This window comes from Haliotis rufescens, unplaced genomic scaffold (assembly GCF_023055435.1).
Source record: "Haliotis rufescens isolate VD_foot unplaced genomic scaffold, xgHalRufe1.0.p SCAF_9, whole genome shotgun sequence".
Classification (NCBI taxonomy): domain Eukaryota; kingdom Metazoa; phylum Mollusca; class Gastropoda; order Lepetellida; family Haliotidae; genus Haliotis; species Haliotis rufescens.
This window is the reverse complement of record NW_025964383.1, coordinates 46496906-46520006: the sequence shown is the minus strand read 5'-3', so window position 1 is coordinate 46520006 and position 23101 is coordinate 46496906. Positions and strand designations below refer to the sequence as shown.

Genomic DNA, 23101 nt, shown 5'->3' with positions numbered 1-23101 from the left:
TAGACGACCCGTGCCCCCGGCGCAGGTGAGCAAATTCCATGATTTGCTCACGTGAGGCGTTGTCTTCAGCAGCTGATGAATGTCAACAATAACAACTTCAATCCTTATTTGACAGATACATAAATCACAACAAAACAATCCATTAAAACATCAAACTTTAATTACTTAAAGGGAACTATATGAACGCGGAGAGTCTTTGAGTTTGGTGGTGAGAGCTTTGATTTTAACCCACTGGATGCCGCGGCTTGGGTTGTCACGGATGTGGTCTGATAGAGCTGATTTAGAGTCATCTTTGGACACTGAACTTTGATGTTCTTTAATTCGTGTTTTGAGTGGCCTAGATGTTTCTCCAAAATAAGCTTGTCCACACTTGCATAGAGTGTGGTAAATCTCCTGATGGTTCTAGTTTGTGGCTGGATGGTGGTTTTCCTGTGGCCTAATTGTGTTCTGAATGCTCTTGAAAACTACAGTGTTGGTCTGTGCCTTTAAGAGTCTCTGGATCGCGTGGCTTACTGTTCCACAATAAGGGAGACTGATCACAAAGGGTGCAGATTGTCGATGGTGAAATTTCTGAAATTTCTGAGTGATGTTCTGTATCGTCTTTTGTACTAGCTGCCCAGGGTAGTGGTTGTACTGTGTGAACACTTGTATTGTCTGTTGTACTAGCTGCTCAGGGTAGTGGTTGTACTGTGTGAACACTTGTATTGTCTGTTGTACTAGCTGCTCAGGGTAGTGGTTGTACTGTGTGAACACTTGTATTGTCTGTTGTACTAGCTGCTCAGGGTAGTGGTTGTATTGTGTGAACACTTGTATTGTCTGTTGTACTCGTTGCTCAGGGTAGAGGTTGATCTGTGTGAACACTTGTATTGTCTGTTGTACTAGTTGCTCAGGGTAGTGGTTGTACTGTGTGAACACTTGTATTATCTGTTGTACCAGCTGCTCAGGGTAGTGGTTGTACTGTGTGAACACTTGTATTATCTGTTGTACCAGCTGCTCAGGGTAGTGGTTGTACTGTGTGAACACTTGTATTGTCTGTTGTACTAGCTGCTCAGGGTAGAGATTGTACTGTGTGAACACTTGTATTGTCTGTTGTACTAGTTACTCAGGGTAGTGGTTGTATTGTGTGAACACTTGTATCGTCTGTTGTACTAGCTGCTCAGGGTAGTGGTTGTACTGTGTGAACACTTGTATCGTCTGTTGTACTAGTTGCTCAGGGTAGTGGTTGTATTGTGTGAACACTTGTATTGTCTGTTGTACTAGTTGCTCAGGGTAGTGGTTGTACTGTGTGAACACTTGTATCGTCTGTTGTACTAGTTGCTCAGGGTAGTGGTTGTATTGTGTGAACACTTGTATTGTCTGTTGTACTAGTTGCTCAGGGTAGTGGTTGTACTGTGTGAACACATCTATTGTCTGTTGTACCAGTTGCTCAGGGTAGTGGTTGTACTGTGTGAACACTTGTATTGTCTATTGTACAAGTTGCTCAGGGTAGTGGTTGTACTGTGTGAACACTTGTATCGTCTGTTGTACTAGCTGCTCAGGGTAGTGGTTGTACTGTGTGAACACTTGTATCGTCTGTTGTACCAGCTGCTCATGGTAGAGGTTGTACTGTGTGAACACTTGTATCGTCTGTTGTACCAGCTGCTCAGGGTAGTGGTTGTACTGTGTGAACACTTGTATCGTCTGTTGTACTAGTTGCTCAGGGTAGTGGTTGTACTGTGTGAACACTTGTATCGTCTGTTGTACCAGCTGCTCAGGGTAGAGGTTGTACTGTGTGAACACTTGTATCGTCTGTTGTACCAGCTGCTCAGGGTAGAGGTTGTACTGTGTGAACACTTGTATTGTCTGTTGTACTAGTTGCTCAGGGTAGTGGTTGTACTGTGTGAACACTTGTATTGTCTATTGTACTAGTTGCTCAGGGTAGTGGTTGTACTGTGTGAACACTTGTATTGTCTTTTGTACTAGTTGCTCAGGGCAGTGGTTGTACTGTGTGAACACTTGTATTGTCTGTTGTACTAGCTGTTCGGGGTAGTGGTTGTACTGTGTGGATACTTGTTTGAGCTGGTTTAGTTCAGTGGTAAGATGTTGCTTCGTAGAACAGATGTTGTGAGCTCGTCTAGCTGGGGTTGAGATAATTCCTTTCTTGACTTTAGGTAGACGGTGGGAGGCATAATGAAGGTTTTCATCTGTGTTTGTTGGCTGCCGATAGACAATACAGAACACCACTAAGAAACAGAAATCTCCCGTCAACAACCTGCACCCTTTGTGAAACAGACCTGAAAAAAACATGACGCCCATAGGTGTGTCTACTTCATACCTAACGTCTCATCCCAAATCTTACATGTATATATTCCTTTCATCATCATAGATGAAATCCGAACATTCGTTAATCCACTGTTTTGGTGTAATCAGGTGGGCTTCAAGGTGGAGAGTATTGATTTTCTAACAGTTCCCTGTCAATATCACATAATGTATATTGATACATTGATTAAACATTGATGAAGACATTCCTTGATAGAGAAGAAGGCCGTAACAATCAGCATTATCAATGGTTCCAATCGTCTTGCTGTGATGATTTCGATAACGATCATAGTCAGATTATTCAGAAACTAACAGAAGGCGATTGAAGGATGCTGCTGTCTGCTCGAAAGCTGATACTCGCCCTGTGTTTTATATAGTGCATCCGTTTCGTGAAAATTTTGCAATTTGTGATAAAAACATGAGTATTTAATGCTTGTTTGTGCATATCTTTTGAGCGACTAAAATTTAACGCGGTGACACAAATCTTTAAGCAAGTTCGAATAGAATTTTTTTAATCATCCTTGCAACGCACAACAATAAAATTACAAGGTGACTTTGTAAATATACTGTAGATATGCTGCCTTGGTATATGTCCGGGTTTCCTTGTGATTGCGATGTAATCTCTCTCCTGTAAGCTTCCCCTATGTAGGATCTCACATCTAGCAAGTCGGAAACATGTGTACCAGGACAACAATATAATAATAAGTCCATTTATACTGCGCCAGATTCCATTCACACAGTTAACACTCATGGCGCTACATAGTTTTAGCAAATAATGCTGAAGAAAGGGGAGTAGAGTTGATAGTGTTGTCTGAAAAGGTGTGTTTTCAGATGAGTCTTAAAGGATGAAAGCGAGGCGACAGCTTAAGATCAGATGGTAGTTTGTTCCATAGCGAGGAAGCGCAGAACTGGAAAGATCTCTGACCAAAGGTTTTGAGACGGGTTTCAAGTACATCCTGTGTTGTATACATGCTAATGGAAACGGATATGGGAACAATGAAAAATATAGGGAAATAAGCTTTGCTGTCAGTACATTTGACATAGCGAGCATGTTTTGTGTATATTGAGACGTCGTACAACTTGATGGATAAAAACTTCTGGTTTATTGCATACAGCTACGTTTCCATGTAGATTCTTACACTGTTATCAAGCTGAAGAAAAGGTACAGTCAAAACGGACACAGAAAAAGTGAAAACGGCCACAACCCATAGTCAAAACGGCCACTTAAGATGTCATACAGCGACAATAGAAAATTCAAAACGGCCACACAGGAAAATAAAGACTACAAACTCAATTATTGTGTCACAATAAAACAGTGAAAGCATTCCACATCAGGATCATGTTTTCACACCAGATTAGTACACTGGTCAGTACAGAGATCAAAGTAGTTTGTTGAACTCCGCTGGATGAGATTACATTGTAATAGCAGCCTGTACCATGCACTCCGTACACATCCTTCTCACACCCCAGCAAACACACTGATACTGGGCCAACATGGAGCCAACGCTGTTTACCTCTACAATCTAATAATTATATTTAATAATACTTTTAAAAAATACACACCGCCAGACATTTTGCTGATTTATTTTCGTAGCTCTTGCTTTAGAGAAAGGTATTGTTATTAACTAAATTATTTGATTATATTTCATCACTGAAATAATCGCAAATTGGCTATGGTTGGTCTGTTAAGTGGATCAGCATTATTTATGTGGTTGCCACGGGCTATACGTTTTTAAAAACACATATCTCATGGATTTAATTTTACCTCTGTAGCGATGTAATATGACCCTAAAATGCAATAAAGTCAACCTTTTGTTGTTGTGGCCTTTTTGAGTTTTGTGTGGACAACTTGACTTATTAGAACTGGACTCTGGCAACCTATGCTTGTCATTAGGGGAAAATTGCTGAGTGCGGCGTCAAACAACAAACAAGCAGACATCCAACAGATATCCAGCAGACACCAAGCAGACATCCAATAGACACCAAGCAGACACCCAGCAGACACTCAGCAGACATCCAGTAGACACCCAGCAGACATCCAGTAGACAACCACTGGACATCCAGTAGACACCCAGTACACATCCAGTCAACACCCATCAGACATCCAGCAGACACTCACCAGGGACCCAGCACACATCCAGCAGACATCCAGCAGACATCCAGCAGACATCCAGCAGACATCCAGCAGACATCCAGTAGACACTCACCAGGGACCCACCAGACATCCAGTAGACATCCAGTAGACACCCAGCAGACATCCAGTAGACATCCAGCAGACATCCAGCAGACATCCAGCAGACACTCACCAGGGACCCAGCAGACATCCAGTAGACATCCAGCAGACATCCAGCAGACATCCAGTAGACATCCAGTAGACATCCAGCAGACATCCAGCAGACATCCAGTAGACATCCAGTAGACACTCACCAGGGACCAAGCAAACATCCAGTAGACATCCAGTAGACATCCAGTAGACACTCACCAGGGACCCAGCAGACATCCAGTAGACATCCAGTAGACACCCAGCAGACATCCAGTAGACATCCAGTAGACATCCAGCAGACATCCAGCAGACATCCAGCAGACATCCAGCAGACACTCACCAGGGACCCAGCAGACATCCAGTAGACATCCAGTAGACATCCAGCAGACATCCAGCAGACATCCAGCACACATCCAGTAGACATCCAGCAGACATCCAGTAGACATCCAGCACACATCCAGCAGACACTCACCAGGGACCCAGCAGACATCCAGCAGACATCCAGTAGACATCCAGTAGACATCCAGCACACATCCAGCAGACACTCACCAGGGACCCAGCAGACATCCAGTAGACATCCAGCAGACATCCAGCAGACATCCAGCAGACACTCACCAGGGACCCAGTAGACATCCAGCACACATCCAGCAGACATCCAGTAGACATCCAGCAGACATCCAGCAGACATCCAGCAGACACTCACCAGGGACCCAGCAGACATCCAGTAGACATCCAGCAGACATCCAGCAGACATCCAGCAGACACTCACCAGGGACCCAGTAGACATCCAGCACACATCCAGCAGACATCCAGTAGACATCCAGCACACATCCAGCAGACATCCAGTAGACATCCAGCAGACATCCAGTAGTCATCCAGCAGACATCCAGCAGACACTCACCAGGGACCCAGCAGACATCCAGCACACATCCAGCAGACATCCAGCAGACACTCACCAGGGACCCAGCAGACATCCAGCAGACATCCAGCAGACATCCAGCAGACATCCAGCAGACATCCAGTAGACATCCAGTAGACACTCACCAGGGACCCAGCAGACATCCAGCAGACACCCAGCAGACACTCACCAGGGACCCAGTAGACATCCAGCAGACATCCAGCAGACATCCAGCAGACACTCACCAGGGACCCAGCAGACATCCAGCAGACATCCAGCAGACATCCAGTAGACATCCAGTAGACATCCAGCAGACATCCAGCAGACATCCAGTAGACATCCAGCAGACATCCAGTAGACATCCAGCAGACATCCAGCAGACATCCAGCAGACATCCAGCAGACACTCACCAGGGACCCAGCAGACATCCAGTAGACATCCAGTAGACACTCAGCAGACATCCAGCAGACATCCAGTAGACATCCAGCAGACATCCAGTAGACATCCAGCAGACATCCAGCAGACATCCAGCAGACATCCAGCAGACACTCACCAGGGACCCAGCAGACATCCAGTAGACATCCAGCAGACATCCAGTAGACATCCAGCAGACATCCAGCAGACATCCAGCAGACATCCAGTATACACTCAGCAGACATCCAGTAGACATCCAGTAAACACTCAGCAGACATCCAGTAGACATCCAGCAGACATCCAGCAGACATCTAGCAGACATCCAGCAGACATCTAGCAGACATCCAGCAGACATCCAGCAGACATCTAGCAGACATCCAGTAGACATCCAGCAGACATCCAGCAGACATCCAGTAGACATCATGCAGACATCCAGCAGACATCTAGCAGACATCCAGTAGACATCCAGTAAACACTCAGCAGACATCCAGTAGACATCCAGTAAACACTCAGCAGACATCCAGTAGACATCCAGTAGACATCCAGCAGACATCCAGCAGACATCCACCAGACATCCAGTAAACACTCAGCAGACATCCAGTAGACATCCAGTAAACACTCAGCAGACATCCAGTAGACATCCAGAAGACACCCAGCAGACATCCAGCAGACATCCAGCAGACATCCAGTAGACATCCAGTAGACACCCAGCAGGCATCCAGCAGACATCCAGCAGACATCCAGCAGACACCCAGTAAACACTCAGCAGACATCCAGTAGACATCCAGTAAACACTCAGCAGACATCCAGTAGACATCCAGTAAACACTCAGCAGACATCCAGTAGACATCCAGTAAACACTCAGCAGACATCCAGTAGACATCCAGTAAACACTCAGCAGACATCCAGTAGACATCCAGTAGACACCCAGCAGACATCAAGCAGACATCCAGTAGACATCCAGTAAACACTCAGCAGACATCCAGTAGACATCCAGCAGACATCCAGTAGACATCCAGTAGACACCCAGCAGACATCCAGCAGACATCCAGCAGACATCCAGTAGACATCCAGTAAACACTCAGCAGACATCCAGCAGACATCCAGTAGACATCCAGTAAACACTCAGTAGACATCCAGCAGACATCCAGTAAACACTCAGCAGACATCCAGTAGACATCCAGTAAACACTCAGCAGACATCCAGTAGACATCCAGTAGACACCCAGCAAACATCCAGCAGACATCCAGTAGACATCCAGTAAACACTCAGCAGACATCCAGTAGACATCCAGTAAACACTCAGCAGACATCCAGTAGACACTCACCAGACATCCAGTAGACACCCAGCAGACATCCAGCAGACATCCAGTAGACATCCAGTAGACACTCAGCAGACATCCAATAGACACTCACCAGACATCCTGTAGACACCCAGCAGACATCCAGCAGACATCCAGCAGACATCCAGTAAACACTCCCCAGACATCCAGTAGACACCCAGCAGACATCCAGCAGACATCCAGCACACATCCAGTAAACACTCAGCAGACATCCAGTAGACATCCAGTAAACACTCAGCAGACATCCAGTAGACTTCCAGTAAACACCCAGCAGACATCCAGCAGACATCCAGCAGACACCCAGTAGACACTCAGCAGACATCCAGTAGACACCCAGCAGACATCCAGCAGACATCCAGTAGACACTCACCAGACATCCAGTAGACATCCAGCAGACATCCAGCACACATCCACCAGACATCCACCAGACATCCAGTAAACACTCAGCAGACATCCAGTAGACATCCAGTAAACATCCAGCAGACATCCAGTAAAGACTCACCAGACATCCAGTAGACATCCAGTAGACATCCAGTAAACACTCACCAGACATCCAGTAGACATCCAGTAGACATCCAGTAAACATCCACCAGACATCCAGTAAACACTCAGCAGACATCCAGTAAAGACTCACCAGACATCCAGTAGACATCCAGTAGACATCCAGTAGACATCCAGTAAACACTCAGCAGACATCCAGTAGACATCCAGTAGACACCCAGCAGACATCCAGCAGACATCCAGCAGACATCAAGTAGACAACCAGTAAACACTCAGCAGACATCCAGTAGACATCCAGTAAACACTCAGCAGAAATCCAGTAGACATCCAGTAGACACCCAGCAGACATCCAGCAGACATCCAGTAGACATCCAGTAGACACTCAGCAGACATCCAGTAGACATCCAGTAAAGACTCAGCAGACATCCAGTAGACATCCAGTAAACATCCAGCAGACAACCAGTAAACACTCAGCAGACATCCAGTAGACATCCAGTAGACACCCAGCAGACATCCAGCAGACATCCAGTAGACACCCAGCTTTGTCAGCACAACTACCGTAATTTCGTTTCGATACATTTCGCTTTTTGTATCTTCCCTTCCCATGACGTCACATCCGATTTTGCAGATGGAGAAATGCGGAAGTGGATGAAATGGCATCTCTGCGGGATGTGAGAGTGGAGGAGACTTTACGAGTTAAAATCGGTGAGATATTCGCTTTTAGTAGATTAAGCAAGTGTGTTGGGTTACTCGTCTTAGCGACTGAGCCGTTGTCATTCCGATGTCGACTACCGGTGCCCGCCAACTCCACCCTCTCCAAACCCCACATTTAAATTAAATGCTCACATTAAATGTCATTGTGGTGGATTTTACCACATTTGTCATGTCATTTCTAGGTGTATATCTGCTATACATGCATCTTCACACGCTATTGCTTTGGCAAGTTGCACAGGCTCAGGTACAGCGGCATTACCTGTTACTCTGTTATTTCATTGACAAAGAATGGAAGCGGTGTTCAAACTTTGCCCAAACTTTTAAATGTTCAGATCAACTCAGATTGTGGGTTGTAAAGGGGATTGTGGAAAATAAGCGTCATCAAACATCATGACACGATATGTTTTAGCTTCTCTAATACTCATCAACTCTACAAGTGATACACATAAAAGGAGAACTTATGGATGTCATAATAAAGAAGATGACATCAATACATTCTCTTCCATCATGTCCATATTTGTTGAGCCGGGGCATTATGTCTCGAATCGTATGTGACAGGTACCCTGGACCTATTTGCGACTAGTCCGATTTGAAAAGTGTGACACTGAAAATAGGCATTCAGTGAGGATGCAAAGTGAGAGAGTCACCATGCTGACTGATGAGACGGATGGGGATGGTGACATCACTTCCTATATAACAAAGCTGCGGAGGCAAATATATCCATCAGGCTTATGATAGAAAAGGGATGTAACCAGAATAAAATTAATCACACATTGGATTTTTGAGGATGTTCGTGACCTTGCTGATGAGCAAAACATGCACACACGCACACGCACGCAAACATGTACTTGTACATACAAACAGGTGACTGCAGCACAAGAGATCAGTAAAAACTAATTAGCCATATAATGGGTCAGTGTTTTATCATGTAACAACAATTTTAACCATATTAAATATGCACTAGTGCAAGCCATATTAAAAAAAAAAATCCTATTATATATTTCTACATGTGTGTTTAAATTCTAGTAATTTGTGACTGACTTAATAAGCGAATACGCTGCAACATCTGTAAAGAAACTCAGAACACTTTATTCGCCATGCCACCTCCCTCGTCCCAGCAGTATGTGTATTTTGTCGTTGTTCCTTAGGAGGGGCCCGGGTGGCCCAGTGGTCTCGAACTCCTTGATTCGAAGGAACTAGTGATTGAATCCTGAATGGGATATTTTTAATGCAGTTATTGGGTATGAGGGACCTAACTTGCTGCCAAATTACAACTACAATAATGACTGATGTATAAGATCATCATGATCATCAATCTACTGTTTTGGAAACGTGACTGGGATGATGTTCGGCTAACTGTTTGTTTTGTTGTCTGCAGGTGAAGCCAAGAACCTTTCGACGTCGTCGGTGTCCGGGAGCGGTCGTACCACGGTGTGCACAATACGGATAGACTCAGAGGAGATATACAGGACAGCACCCGTCGAGAAAACACCAAAGTAATTCGATAATTCATACTATGATTCATGATACTGGAGTGGTATGTCACTTATGTGGTTTTGTCTCACATGTCTGGAAGAAACCATCTTCCCAAGGCAAGAGAGTTAACTGACTATAAAAGTCCAGTTTCCACCCTTGCCGAACTAGGCTGGTATTATGGAGTTACATTTTGGCTGGACTAACGAGTCTATGCATAGTCCAATCAACATCGCGCACCGAAATCGAAATCCGGTTCGTAGAGTGTCATGCAGATTTCTGTCGACTGCAGGATTTGCAAAGCATGTGCATCGCTAACTCGTCAACAGATATTTTCTAAATCTTTTCATGTTTTTAATCAAGGTGCTCACGTGATTTGATGCACTTCGCGATGTAAGACTCGTTTTATCACATTATAGATCTTGATTATCGATCAGATCGTCTTGACTGGGCGCCACCGTTTTGTTTGAAACAAATGCAAGTGATACAAGAGGTTGAATCTGATTCGTCAATAGGAGAGACATAGAAAGGACATAACTCGTAATAGCCACTGGTGGCGCTACGATCGAGCCCAGTAATTCCAGCTTTTAAAGTCCGTTAACTCTCTTGCCTCAGGAAGATGGGAAGAAACTGTCCTTGCAGGTTACTATAGGTATTACACGCAGTCAGGTTGTGTGTCATGGCTAATGGTTATTGCTGGAATGTTGCTAAAAAAAAGCTTGAAACTTTACTCACTCACCTATATACTGTAAATTTGGAAAGTTTGGTGCCATGAATTATTACTTGTGGCTAACAATAGCCTTGTATGCATCTGGAAAGTTGTGCCGCCCCTGTTAAGATTATCAAAGATCAAAGCTACTTTTGCATGTGTTGTGTTTGTATACCGTTAAGTAGGGAGTGTCATGCAATGGTAACTCAGTGTCAGGCAGTGATGTATTTATGCTACGTATGCATGTGTTGGTGTTGGAGTGGCGTGTTTATCTGACAGTACAGACTGGCTGGCGTATGTCTGCACTAGTGTTATGTAAGCAACTTGATGAGATTGGCAGGTTTGTCAACTTTTCTCATTGGACTAGTATTGACACTGAGTGACAATGTGTCATTAAGGTAACACACGATGTGAGGGAGTGTTTATTTAATCATGCACTGAATGATTCGCCAATGTGTGTAAGTGAGTAAAAGACATATGCTGCCTTATGGTTGTTTTTGTTATTGTTGGTCTAAAATAAATAACTGTGTCATGTTGCTATTGCGAGTGTGTCTCACTCACAGTTTTTGCTGTACTTTCCTGCTCACAAAACTTTCCAGGTTTATGGCACATGATCTATAGGGAGTGAGTGAGTATGATCTTACATCGCTTTAAGCAATATTCCAGTAATATTGCGGCAGGAGACACCAGAAGTTGGCTTCACACTTTGTAACCATGTGGGCAATTGAACCAAGGTCTTTGGCATGACGAGCCACTAGGCTACCTCACCGCCCACATGATATGTAGACGTATGATTGATACACTATATACACATTAGTTATGGGCATTGGCCTGACTTCCGTATTGCAATAATGATTCATGTATTGTGATATGGACCACAATACTTCACATGCGTTATTTCACCTGAACCTGAACACATAATAAAAAAAACATATTTATAAGTTTATTATCATGCAGTGTTTTACCTGTATATCAGTAATATTGACTACCCCTAATATACATGATATATAGAAGAATAACAGGTGCTGTTTATATTACCTCCATGTCATAATCTTGAGATCTGATTGGTTCATGGGATCTTGATGAAACACTGCATACTGACTCGGGAGGAAATGAATTTTTGGCAGGAGAATAAATCTCTTATCCCCCGCCACGTAGATATCAGGCTACACATGGATTTCTGAGTGCGAGATGTGACTGATATGACCGGAAGCTCATACACTGCTCCTGTACGTCATTTCAGCCCTTTCTATGGAGCAGAGTTTCATGGCGACATCCCCATCAAGTTCCGCTTCCTGTCCTTCTACGTGTGTGACTCGGGTGGCAAAACAGAAAAGGTGAGACTCTAGTAGTCTACTTGGGGTGTATCAACACCTGCTCACAGGCCCACAGTCAGCTTCAAGCTTAGTACTTCAGTTCATGTCCATACATATACTGTTACTGTTAGGGCTGGATGTTTTCTTTCATCTGTGATTTGTTATGATCCTGAACAAAAATAGGCCCATACTTCAAACCTCCCCCGGACATTTTCTACAACTTTGTTCGCCACTTTGATGGACGTTGCTATGGTCACAACACATATAAAAGCACATTTCAAACAGGAAGCTGGTTGCAAATAGTTTCGCCTTTTTGATCTCAGGAATGAAGCTGCTAACTTCTGAATTTCAAAATTCCATTTTGACTTGTCACTTCTATAAACTTCGCCAACAAGATGAAAGAATGAATGATTTTGAAAAATGCAATATGTACCAGTATTTTCGAGGTGTATTTTTAGGGCTGGCTATAAAAAGGTCAATAATCGGAATTATCGCCAATTAGAAGAAATATTAACAATTATCTATATGAAAGTGTTGTCATCAATAATAACTTACATGAGCTAATGTGATGAAAGAAAGTTAAGATTTACCTAAACAGACTTGTTATTATCAATAATGTCAATCGTGAAGGACGGAAAGCAAATGTTTTTGTTATATCGCACAGTCCACAAAGTACATGAAGTAAGCCATGCATCAATGTGTCAGTGCTCACCAGTGGCGTGACATATGTTGATTTGGCTACTTCTGCAATATTTAGCAATAATTGATTGATATTTATTTTAGCAATTATCAATCTCTATAATCTATAACGATAGCAAGCCCTAATATTATACCTTTGTGGAGGTCACTTTTTACTGTTTGCCATAACATTGACAATGAAAGTAAAATGGCTTTCATCTTAGTTTTCGTTTGATGCACTAACTCATGGTCCTAGATAAACTCAGACTTTCTGTCCTGTCAATCTTGTCTATAATGTGACACTGTTCATACGGTTTCATAATTGTTTTCTGCATATTGACTTTGTACTACCGTCTTGACCCATATCTAAATAAACAGGATAAGATCCATCAGACCACAAATATACTGCTGAAGTATCAGTGTGTCAGGTAGAGTGTCTGGGCCTGCTTTGGTTGTAATATGATACAGGTTGTGTGTGAGTTGTTGCACCAGACATCAGCCAAGCAGGCTTAACCTTGCACACCTGTCAATCAAGTCAGCTGTTGCCTACTCACATACAGGTGCTTGTCAATCAACCTGTCGGCTGTCGCCACGGAGATGGATTTGTTAAAGTCATGATCTAAGCCCTTTTGTGTGGTATTGATATGTACTGCATACCTGTTAGTTTCATATGTTGTAATTGGGTGTGGTTATAATTAAATACAAATTTTGTTTGTGAGAAGATATCTTTGAAGCATTACTCCTCGCTAAAACATAAGCAACATTTGTTTATAACTCTCAAATGATGCAACCACAAACCAAAGTATGTGAACTCAAATAGAAAAAAAGGTCATGTGACACTAGAGTCCTTGTTGTTTAGGCAATTCAATTTGATGTGTTGTCTCCCTTGTGTGTATCAGGATAAGATGACCATGGATTCCAATCCTCGATTCAGCCTGGTTATGTGCCTAGGTTTATCAACCATACCCATGGGTTTTACCAAAGTTGGTACCATGTTGCTTCACTGCAAGCTCTCCTTGCTCATTAAGCTTGGACACTGTGATCAGGGTGGTATGACTGAACTTCAGGTCGAGGTGGAGTGAAACCCATCTCACTCACTCAGTAAACTCACCTGAGCAGTGACCTTGGCTACTTCCTGGAGTGCCTACCCTGGCTAAGCCAGAGAGCAACATTCTTCCAACATTCTTCACATAGACAGCCATGTTGGAATGTTTGCTATGTCTGCCTGCAGGTTCTTGGCAAGGTGACTCTGAAGAAGGAAGAGCTGTACAAGTTCTACAACAAAGACCACTGGTTCTCTCTCACCCCTGCAGACCTAGATGCCGCCGTCAAGGTAAGCACCTGGTTCTCTCTCACCCCTGCAGACCTAGATGCCGCCGTCAAGGTAAGCACCTGGTTCTCTCTCACCCATGCAGACATAGATGATGCTGTCAAGGTAAGCACCTGGTTCTCTCTCATCCCTGCAGACCTAGATGATGCTGTCAAGGTAAGCACCTGGTTCTCTCTCACCCCTGCAGACCTAGATGCCGCCGTCAAGGTAAGCACCTGGTTCTCTCTCACCCCTGCAGACCTAGATGCTGCTGTCAAGGTAAGCACCTGGTTCTCTCTCACCCCTGCAGACCTAGATGCTGCTGTCAAGGTAAGCACCTGGTTCTCTCTCACCCCTGCAGACCTAGATGCCGCTGTCAAGGTAAGCACCTGGTTCTCTCTCACCCCTGCAGACCTAGATGCCGCTGTCAAGGTAAGCACCTGTTTCTCTCTCACCCCTGCAGACCTAGATGCCGCTGTCAAGGTAAGCACCTGGTTCTCTCTCACCCCTGCAGACATAGATGCCACCATCAAGGTAAGCACCTGGTTCTCTCTCATCCCTGCAGACCTAGATGATGCTGTCAAGGTAAGCACCTGGTTCACTCTCACCCATGCAGACATAGATGATGCTGTCAAGGTAAGCACCTGGTTCTCTCTCATCCCTGCAGACCTAGATGATGCTGTCAAGGTAAGCACCTGGTTCTCTCTCATCCCTGCAGACCTAGATGCTGCTGTCAAGGTAAGCGCCTGGTTCTCTCATCCCTGCAGACCTAGATGCCGCTGTCAAGGTAAGCACCTGGTTCTCTCATCCCTGCAGACCTAGATGCTGCTGTCAAGGTAAGCACCTGGTTCTCTCTCACCCCTGCAGACCTAGATGCTGCTGTCAAGGTAAGCACCTGGTTCTCTCTCACCCCTGCAGACCTAGATGCCGCTGTCAAGGTAAGCACCTGGTTCTCTCTCGCCCCTGCAGACCTAGATGCCGCTGTCAAGGTAAGCACCTGGTTCTCTCTCACCCCTGCAGACCTAGATGCCGCTGTCAAGGTAAGCACCTGGTTCTCTCTCACCCCTGCAGACATAGATGCCACCATCAAGGTAAGCACCTGGTTCTCTCTCATCCCTGCAGACCTAGATGATGCTGTCAAGGTAAGCACCTGGTTCACTCTCACCCATGCAGACATAGATGATGCTGTCAAGGTAAGCACCTGGTTCTCTCTCATCCCTGCAGACCTAGATGATGCTGTCAAGGTAAGCACCTGGTTCTCTCTCATCCCTGCAGACCTAGATGCTGCTGTCAAGGTAAGCGCCTGGTTCTCTCATCCCTGCAGACCTAGATGCCGCTGTCAAGGTAAGCACCTGGTTCTCTCATCCCTGCAGACCTAGATGCTGCTGTCAAGGTAAGCACCTGGTTCTCTCATCCCCGCAGACCTAGATGCTGCTGTCAAGGTAAGCACCTGGTTCTCTCTTACCCCTGCAGACCTAGATGCTGCTGTCAAGGTAAGCACCTGGTTCTCTCATCCCTGCAGACCTAGATGCTGCTGTCAAGGTAAGCACCTGGTTCTCTCTCATCCCTGCAGACCTAGATGCCTCTGTCAAGGTAAGCACCTGGTTCTCTCTCACCCCTGCAGACCTAGATGCTGCTGTCAAGGTAAGCACCTGGTTCTCTCTCATCCCTGCAGAACTAGATGCCTCTGTCAAGGTAAGCACCTGGTTCACTCTCACCCCTGCAGACCTAGATGCCGCCGTCAAGGTAAGCACCTGGTTCTCTCTCACCCCTGCAGACCTTGATGCCGCTGTCAAGGTTAGCACCTGGTTCTCTCTCACCCCTGCAGACCTAGATGCCGCTGTCAAGGTAAGCACCTGGTTCTCTCTCACCCCTGCAGATCTAGATGCTGCTGTCAAGGTAAGCACCTGGTTCTCTCTCACCCCTGCAGACCTAGATGCCGCTGTCAAGGTAAGCACCTGGTTCACTCTCACCCCTGCAGACCTAGATGCCGCTGTCAAGGTAAGCACCTGGTTCTCTCTCGCCCCTGCAGACCTAGATGCCGCTGTCAAGGTAAGCACCTGGTTCTCTCTCGCCCCTGCAGACCTAGATGCCGCTGTCAAGGTAAGCACCTGGTTCTCTCTCATCCCTGCAGACTATGATGCCACCGTCAAGGTAAGCACCTGTATTCTGTGTTAAATGCTGATGTCAAATTAAGCACCTGTGTTCTGTGCGAGATGCTAAATGTGAAGTTTTACATAAATGAATAAAGAATGTTTTAGCCTGAAATGGGGTTTTCCCCATTGGCTGGTGTCATTGTGAGCATATATGCAGATAGCTACTGGTCGATATAAACTTACGTGAACAATTATGGTATGTGGTCATTTGACCTTGGGAGTTTCTGAACTTCCATGTGAGACTTTCATCATTTGTAGATTGATATATGCTGCATCAATCGCCTGTGTTGACTAAACTAGAACCTCTGTCCTCCAGGGCAAGATCAACATCGAGGTCAGGTTTGATGAATACCTCAGCACGGAGCCCGAGTCCTGCCCTACTCACAGGATGGCTGTCAGGTACACTTGTCACTGGCACACCACTGCCCTGTTCTATAACACGATCTTAGCCCTACATTCACAGGATGGCTGTCAGGTACACTTGTCACTGACACACCACTGCCCTGTTCTGTAACACGATCTTAGTCCTACATTCACAGGATGGCTGTCAGGTACACTTGTCACTGGCACACCACTGCCCTGTTCTATAACACGATCTTAGTCCTACATTCACAGGATGGCTGTCAGGTACACTTGTCACTGGCACACCACTGCCCTGTTCTATAACACGATCTTAGCCCTACATTCACAGGATGGCTGTCAGGTACACTTGTCACTGACACACCACTGCCCTGTTCTGTAACACGATCTTAGCCCTACATTCACAGGATGGCTGTCAGGTACACTTGTCACTGACACACCACTGCCCTGTTCTGTAACACGATCTTAGTCCTACATTCACAGTATGGCTGTCAGGTACACTTGTCACTGGCACACCACTGCCCTGTTCTGTAACACGATCTTAGTCCTACATTCACAGGATGGCTGTCAGGTACACTTGTCACTGGCACACCACTGCCCTGTTCTGTAACACGATCTTAGCCCTACATTCACAGGATGGCTGTCAGGTACACTTGTCACTGGCACACCACTGCCCTGTTCTATAACACGATCTTAGTCCTACATTCACAGTATGGCTGTCAGGTACACTTGTCACTGACACACCACTGCCCTGTTCTATAACACGATCTTAGCCCTACATTCACAGGATGGCTGTCACTGTCAGGTACACTTGTCACTGGCACGTCACTGCCCTGTTCTATAACACGATCTTAGCCCTACATTCACAGGATGGCTGTCAGGTACACTTGTCACTGACACACCACTGCCCTGTTCTGTAACACGATCTTAGCCCTACATGCACAGGATGGCTGTCAGGTACACTTGTCACTGGCACACCACTGCCCTGTTCTATAACACGATCTTAGCCCTACATTCACAGGATGGCTGTCAGGTACACTTGTCACTGGCACACCACTGCCCTGTTCTATAACACGATCTTAGCCCTACATTCACAGGATGGCTGTCAGGTACACTTGTCACTGGCACACCACTGCCCTGTTCTATAACACGATCTTAGCCCTACATTCACAGGATGGCTGTCAGGTACACTTGTCACTGGCACACCACTGCCCTGTTCTATAACACGATCTTAGCCCTACATTCACAGGATGGCTGTCAGGTACACTTGTCACTGGCACACCACTGTCCTGTTCTTTAACACGATCTTAGTCCTACGTTCACAGGATGCCTGCCACTGTCAGGCATACACATGTCACTGGCACACCACTGCCCTGTTCTATAACACGATCTTAGCCCTACATTCACAGGATGGCTGTCAGGTACCCCTGTATGAACTGACTATACCTGTATATCTGCTGTCCCGTACCCTTGTATGAACTGACTATACCAGTATATCTGCTGCCTGGTACCCCTGTATGAACTGACTATACCAGTATATCTGCTGCAGGTACCCCTGTATGAACTGACTTTACCGGTATATATGCTGCCTGGTACCCCTGTATGAACTGACTATACCGGTATATCTGCTGCCGGGTACCCCTGTATGAACTGACTATACCGGTATATATGCTGCCCAGTACCCCCGTATGAACTGACTATACTGGTATATCTGCTGCCTGAACCCCTGTATGAACTGACTATACCTGTATATCTGCTGCCGGGTACCCCTGTTTGAACTGACTATACCGGTATATATGCTGCCTGGTACCCCTGTATGAACTGACTATACCGGTATATCTGCTGCCGGGTACCCCTGTATGAACTGACTATACCGGTATATATGCTGCCCAGTACCCCCGTATGAACTGACTATACCGGTATATCTGCTGCCTGAACCCCTGTATGAACTGACTATACTGGTATATCTGCTGCCGGGTACCCCTGTATGAACTACTGACTATACCGGTATATATGCTGCCTGGTACCCCTGTATGAACTGACTATACTGGTATATCTGCTGCCTGAACCCCTGTATGAACTGACTATACCGGTATATCTGCTGCCTGGTACCCCTGTATGAACTGACTATACTGGTATATCTGCTGCCTGGTACCCCTGTATGAACTGACTATACTAGTATATCTGCTGCCTGGTACCCCTGTATGAACTGTCTATGCCGGTATATCTGCTGCCTGGTACCCCTGTATGAACTGACTATACCGGTATATATGCTGCCCGGTACCCCCATATGAACTGACTATACTAGTATATCTGCTGCCTGGTACCCCTGTATGAACTGACTATACTGGTATATATGCTGCCTGGTACCCCTGTATGAACTGACTATACTAGTATATCTGCTGCCGGGTACCCCTGTATGAACTGACTATACCGGTATATATGCTGCCCGGTACCCCCGTATGAACTGACTATACCGGTATATCTGCTGCCAGGTACCCCTGTATGAACTGACTATACCGGTATATCTGCTGCCAGGTACCCCTGTATGAACTGACTATACCAGTATATCTGCTGCCCGGTACCCCTGTATGAACTGACTATACTGGTATATCTGCTGCCCGGTACCCCTGTATGAACTGACTATACCGGTATATCTGCTGCCGGGTACCCCGTATGAACTGACTATATCGGTATATATGCTGCCGGGTACCCCGTATGAACTGACTATACCGGTATATCTGCTGCCGGGTACCCCGTATGAACTGACTATACCGGTATATCTGCTGCCGGGTACCCTGTATGAACTGACTATACCGGTATATCTGCTGCCGGGTACCCCGTATGAACTGACTATATCGGTATATCTGCTGCCGGGTACCCTGTATGAACTGACTATACCGGTATATCTGCTGCCGGGTACCCCTGTATGAACTGACTATACTGGTATATCTGCTGCCGGGTACCCCGTATGAACTGACTATACTGGTATATCTCCTGCAGGGTGGTCGAGTGCAGCAACTTGACCGTCATCAACGGCGCCTGCAACCCCTACGTGGTGGTCACTCTCAACCCCAAGTCCCGTCACAAGGAGATCAGGAGGACTGTCGTCAAGAAGAAAACCATCTGCCCACATTATGATGAAACTTTCTTTTTTGATGTGAGTTGAGGTTGTGTGTGTAGACAGTCAGGGTGAGCGGTATAACCGGAATACCGCGATTTGAAATGTTAATGAATACATATCACAAAAACGGAAAATACCGATACATATTGCATTTGTCAAAATCATGCATTTTTTTCACCTTGTTGGCAAAGTTTGTATCAGTGACAATTCTAACTGGAATTATGACATTCAGAAGTAAGCAGCTTGATTCCTGTGATGGAAAGAGCCAAACTATAGTCCATCAGAATGGCGAACAAAGTTGTAGAAAATGTGAGGGTCGAAGTGTGGGTCGATTTCTTATTCAGGCTCATGACAAATTACAGATGAAAGAAAACATGTAATATATGGTTGAACGCTCCACAATACATGAGTTGTTATTGCAGTAAATTGCAACAGTTTTGGGTACCATTGATTGTTCCCAATACTTAGGAAATATCTATTTTTTTCCCAAATCTAGAGATGAGATACCATATATTTTTTTAGTATTGTGTGCACTTTTTTCCCCAAAAACATAGCTGTGTAGAAGGGGGTGTGCATTATACACGCCGTAATGAGTTTTGATGTTTTTTTCACCCAACGCAAAGACATTACCGTGAGCACGTAACACCAGAATTACCGGCTTAGTTTATGAGAACATACACAAGGTAATCTTAATCCCTGCATGTAAAAAATGCCTAGCAGAACAACAAATACTATTTAAACGATAAACAACATGTCTGGTGATTTTTTATCTTAAATTTCAAATTTGAACTGACCAAGTTTCTTGTCACCCTTTCGTTTACCCGAATTCGCTGAAGGGGTACAGTGTAATTTTTTTCTCCACATAATATTCAATTTAATTTTTTTCCAAAATACTGAATCTGCTAGAGGGGGGTGCGCATTATACCTGTGAGTGCACTATACTCAAGAAAATATGGTACCTGAATCACTAAATATTTTTTCAGTGTTTTCCAAATTGAATCAAGAAAGTGGTATTCTTCAGGTGCATTTAGACATTTTGTACCAAGCTGAGCTAACAATACCATTCAGAAACAAAGAGGTGTGGGATATTGTTCTTTCTACAGCACTTTTCTTACTTCACCAACTTGACTGACATTAAAATCTGCTGACACTGCAGATTTCATGTTGCTGTAGAATCTGCCATGTAGCATGGTACCTTGTAGTGTTATTCACCTATTTTCATAATATCAGGGGCGGTGGGGTAACCTAGTGGTTAAAGCGTTCGCTTGTCACGCCGAAGACCCAGGTTCGATTCCCGACATGGGTACAATATGGGAAAACCATTTCTGGTGTCCCTGCCCTGATATTGCTGGAATATTGCTAAAAGTGGCGTAAAACCATACTCACTCACTCACTCACTCACTCATAATATCAACTCAGGGAAAGATGCAACAACTTCCACACATTCACTACCCAGTGTAAAATTAGGATTATGAGATTTGGTTTATGTTACCATGGTTACCCTATACATGTGTGACATCAGCTTATGATCCAATGTGTTGCCACACCCGTTCTTTCATCCATCTGCCCATCCATCCATCACATTTTGTTTCTGGAGCAGAACTATCTTAATCAAACTTGGTACGTAGATAGGTCTAATGGTGAACTTATGTCTTTTGATTGTTTGGTATTTTGGAAACGATTATTTTTCAAGCTTCCATTGCAATGACTTTGATTTAGACTGAAAATGGCGGTAGTGCTCGTTTCCAGACTAGACCTTAAAAACCGTACAATATTTCTTCCCTTGCATACAACTGGACATGTCATACTGGCGGGGGACTTGAGTATTTCATGCTTGTTGTTGTTGCAGCTGGAGAACAAGGGACAGAACCACGACAGGAAGCTGTACTGCTTTGAAGATGCCTTCAGTGGAGATCTGAGGTAATGTAAAACCGACAGGAGTCACTGGACACTTCTACCAGTGGTCGAAAGCATGAGCATCGATCATGCCTTGATTCCTAGCACAATGCCATGCATTCACCAGGGGGCAGATGGTTCTGTAGGAAGGATGGTCATTGTCATGATGTAAATAAGTTAAACAGTGTTATGATATACGTCTGATAATATAGATCAATGTGCAATATCATTTATTTGCACTGACATTCCTCAAATACATATCCCAGGCTGTCCCTCTTAACGTATGAGCTCCAGTTCTTTAAACTTCTTTAATTAAGACTTGACTTCAATCTGTTTTGGGTTTATGCAAAGTGTGCACACCGGTGTTATTTAGTTTATTCTTCAAAATATGTTGTACGCAAAAATATTTTAGTTGAGCTCTAATAATTATCTATGGGTAAGTCAACAATTGTAACTCCACAGAATGCTTATTTAGTCATTAACACAAAAAACAGTGATTATGCCAAATCAATGACATCATTCAGTTCTATGATGCCACACAAGCCCTGCCAACTCTGTTATCAACCAATCAGGACACAAAAGTCCGCTAGTGGGTGCAGCCTAATCTTTTCAGGTGTATGTTTCATAAATGCCAAAAAATTGCTTGGTTTAAGAATTGACTTTCACTTTGTGGGAGTTCCTTGTAGTTTGAACCTGCATAGAGTGAATCCCTAGCAGATTGAACGTCAGAGCTTGCGACATCGTTCATACAGTGTTTGGAAAATGGAAAAAACGTATTTTGTGTAAACTTTACATTAAGAAAAAATTATGAGCCAATAAAATTTGTTGGGATTTATTATTTGCTAAAGACCAACATAATTCTCTCTTATTACGCCTATTATATGCCCCGATGCCTATGGTAGGCCTACAGTATATCCTATGTTTTCAGTATATCCGTGTGGCACGATGACTCCCTTGTGTCCCGAGAGGTCCTGGGCAATATATTCCGTGGATCTTTCCTGGGGGAGGTGAAGATTCCGCTCCACGGTCTGGACACCAACTTTCCCCATAGTGCCTGGTAGGTGTCACTCGGTAACCATGGTAACTGTAGAGTCAGGGGTGATTGTAATCCTGATGACTGGGTTGCCTACAACAAAGCATGCTGATGTAATTGATTGAAGTCTGCCTGACAAACTACTCACGGACTGTTCGTCCAAATGTATGTCAGTGATGTTCTCAACATAAGAACACATTTTCAGCTTACTCGTGTGTCTGACACGCATTGTAGACTCCATATTAACTATCCGGCATGCTTGCACTCGTCCCTATTGGCTGTTTACATACATGTGCTGTAGTTCTCAACCCTTACTGTTCCAAGTTGGTTAATCGTCACTCTCCTCTTTCTGTGTGAAGCACGCAGCGTAATAGGATGCAGCAGTAATCTCCCTTGGCCTTGTCAGTGCATCAAACACTGTTTGCAGAAGGACTGTTTTGGTCTGCGGTGACACCATTTTTGATGCTGTATTGTGGAAGTGACTGCATGCTTTCCATTTCGGAAGGAGTTATATCGCCCAGCTGTACGTTTGCACGATCAATCACGCTCCTGAACACGCCTCTCAGGTCAACCACGCCGCTTCAGAAACCATTTGGGGTGGTCAAAGCGTTTGCTTG

General features: G+C 44.8%; 1 protein-coding gene across 5 annotated transcripts in view; it reads left to right on the top strand.

The window, feature by feature from the left end:
• Window positions 1-8331: 8331 nt before the first annotated feature.
• LOC124149968 (ras GTPase-activating protein 3-like) overlaps window positions 8332-23101 on the top strand; it is a 41492-nt gene continuing 26722 nt past the window's right edge. Inside the window, exons 1-8 of one of the 5 annotated variants that reach the window (XM_048390919.1) lie at window positions 8332-8421; window positions 9809-9926; window positions 11856-11949; window positions 13838-13939; window positions 16388-16470; window positions 19435-19591; window positions 21405-21475; window positions 22380-22508. In XM_048390919.1, the coding sequence (XP_048246876.1) occupies window positions 8370-8421; window positions 9809-9926; window positions 11856-11949; window positions 13838-13939; window positions 16388-16470; window positions 19435-19591; window positions 21405-21475; window positions 22380-22508 (806 nt within the window). In that variant the 5' untranslated portion in view covers window positions 8332-8369. Of the gene's footprint in view, window positions 8422-9808; window positions 9927-11855; window positions 11950-13837; window positions 13940-14152; window positions 14297-15699; window positions 15866-15981; window positions 16019-16387; window positions 16471-19434; window positions 19592-21404; window positions 21476-22379; window positions 22509-23101 lie in introns of those variants that run through there. The other 4 variants (XM_048390917.1, XM_048390918.1, XM_048390916.1 and 1 more) reach the window with 4 other exon arrangements.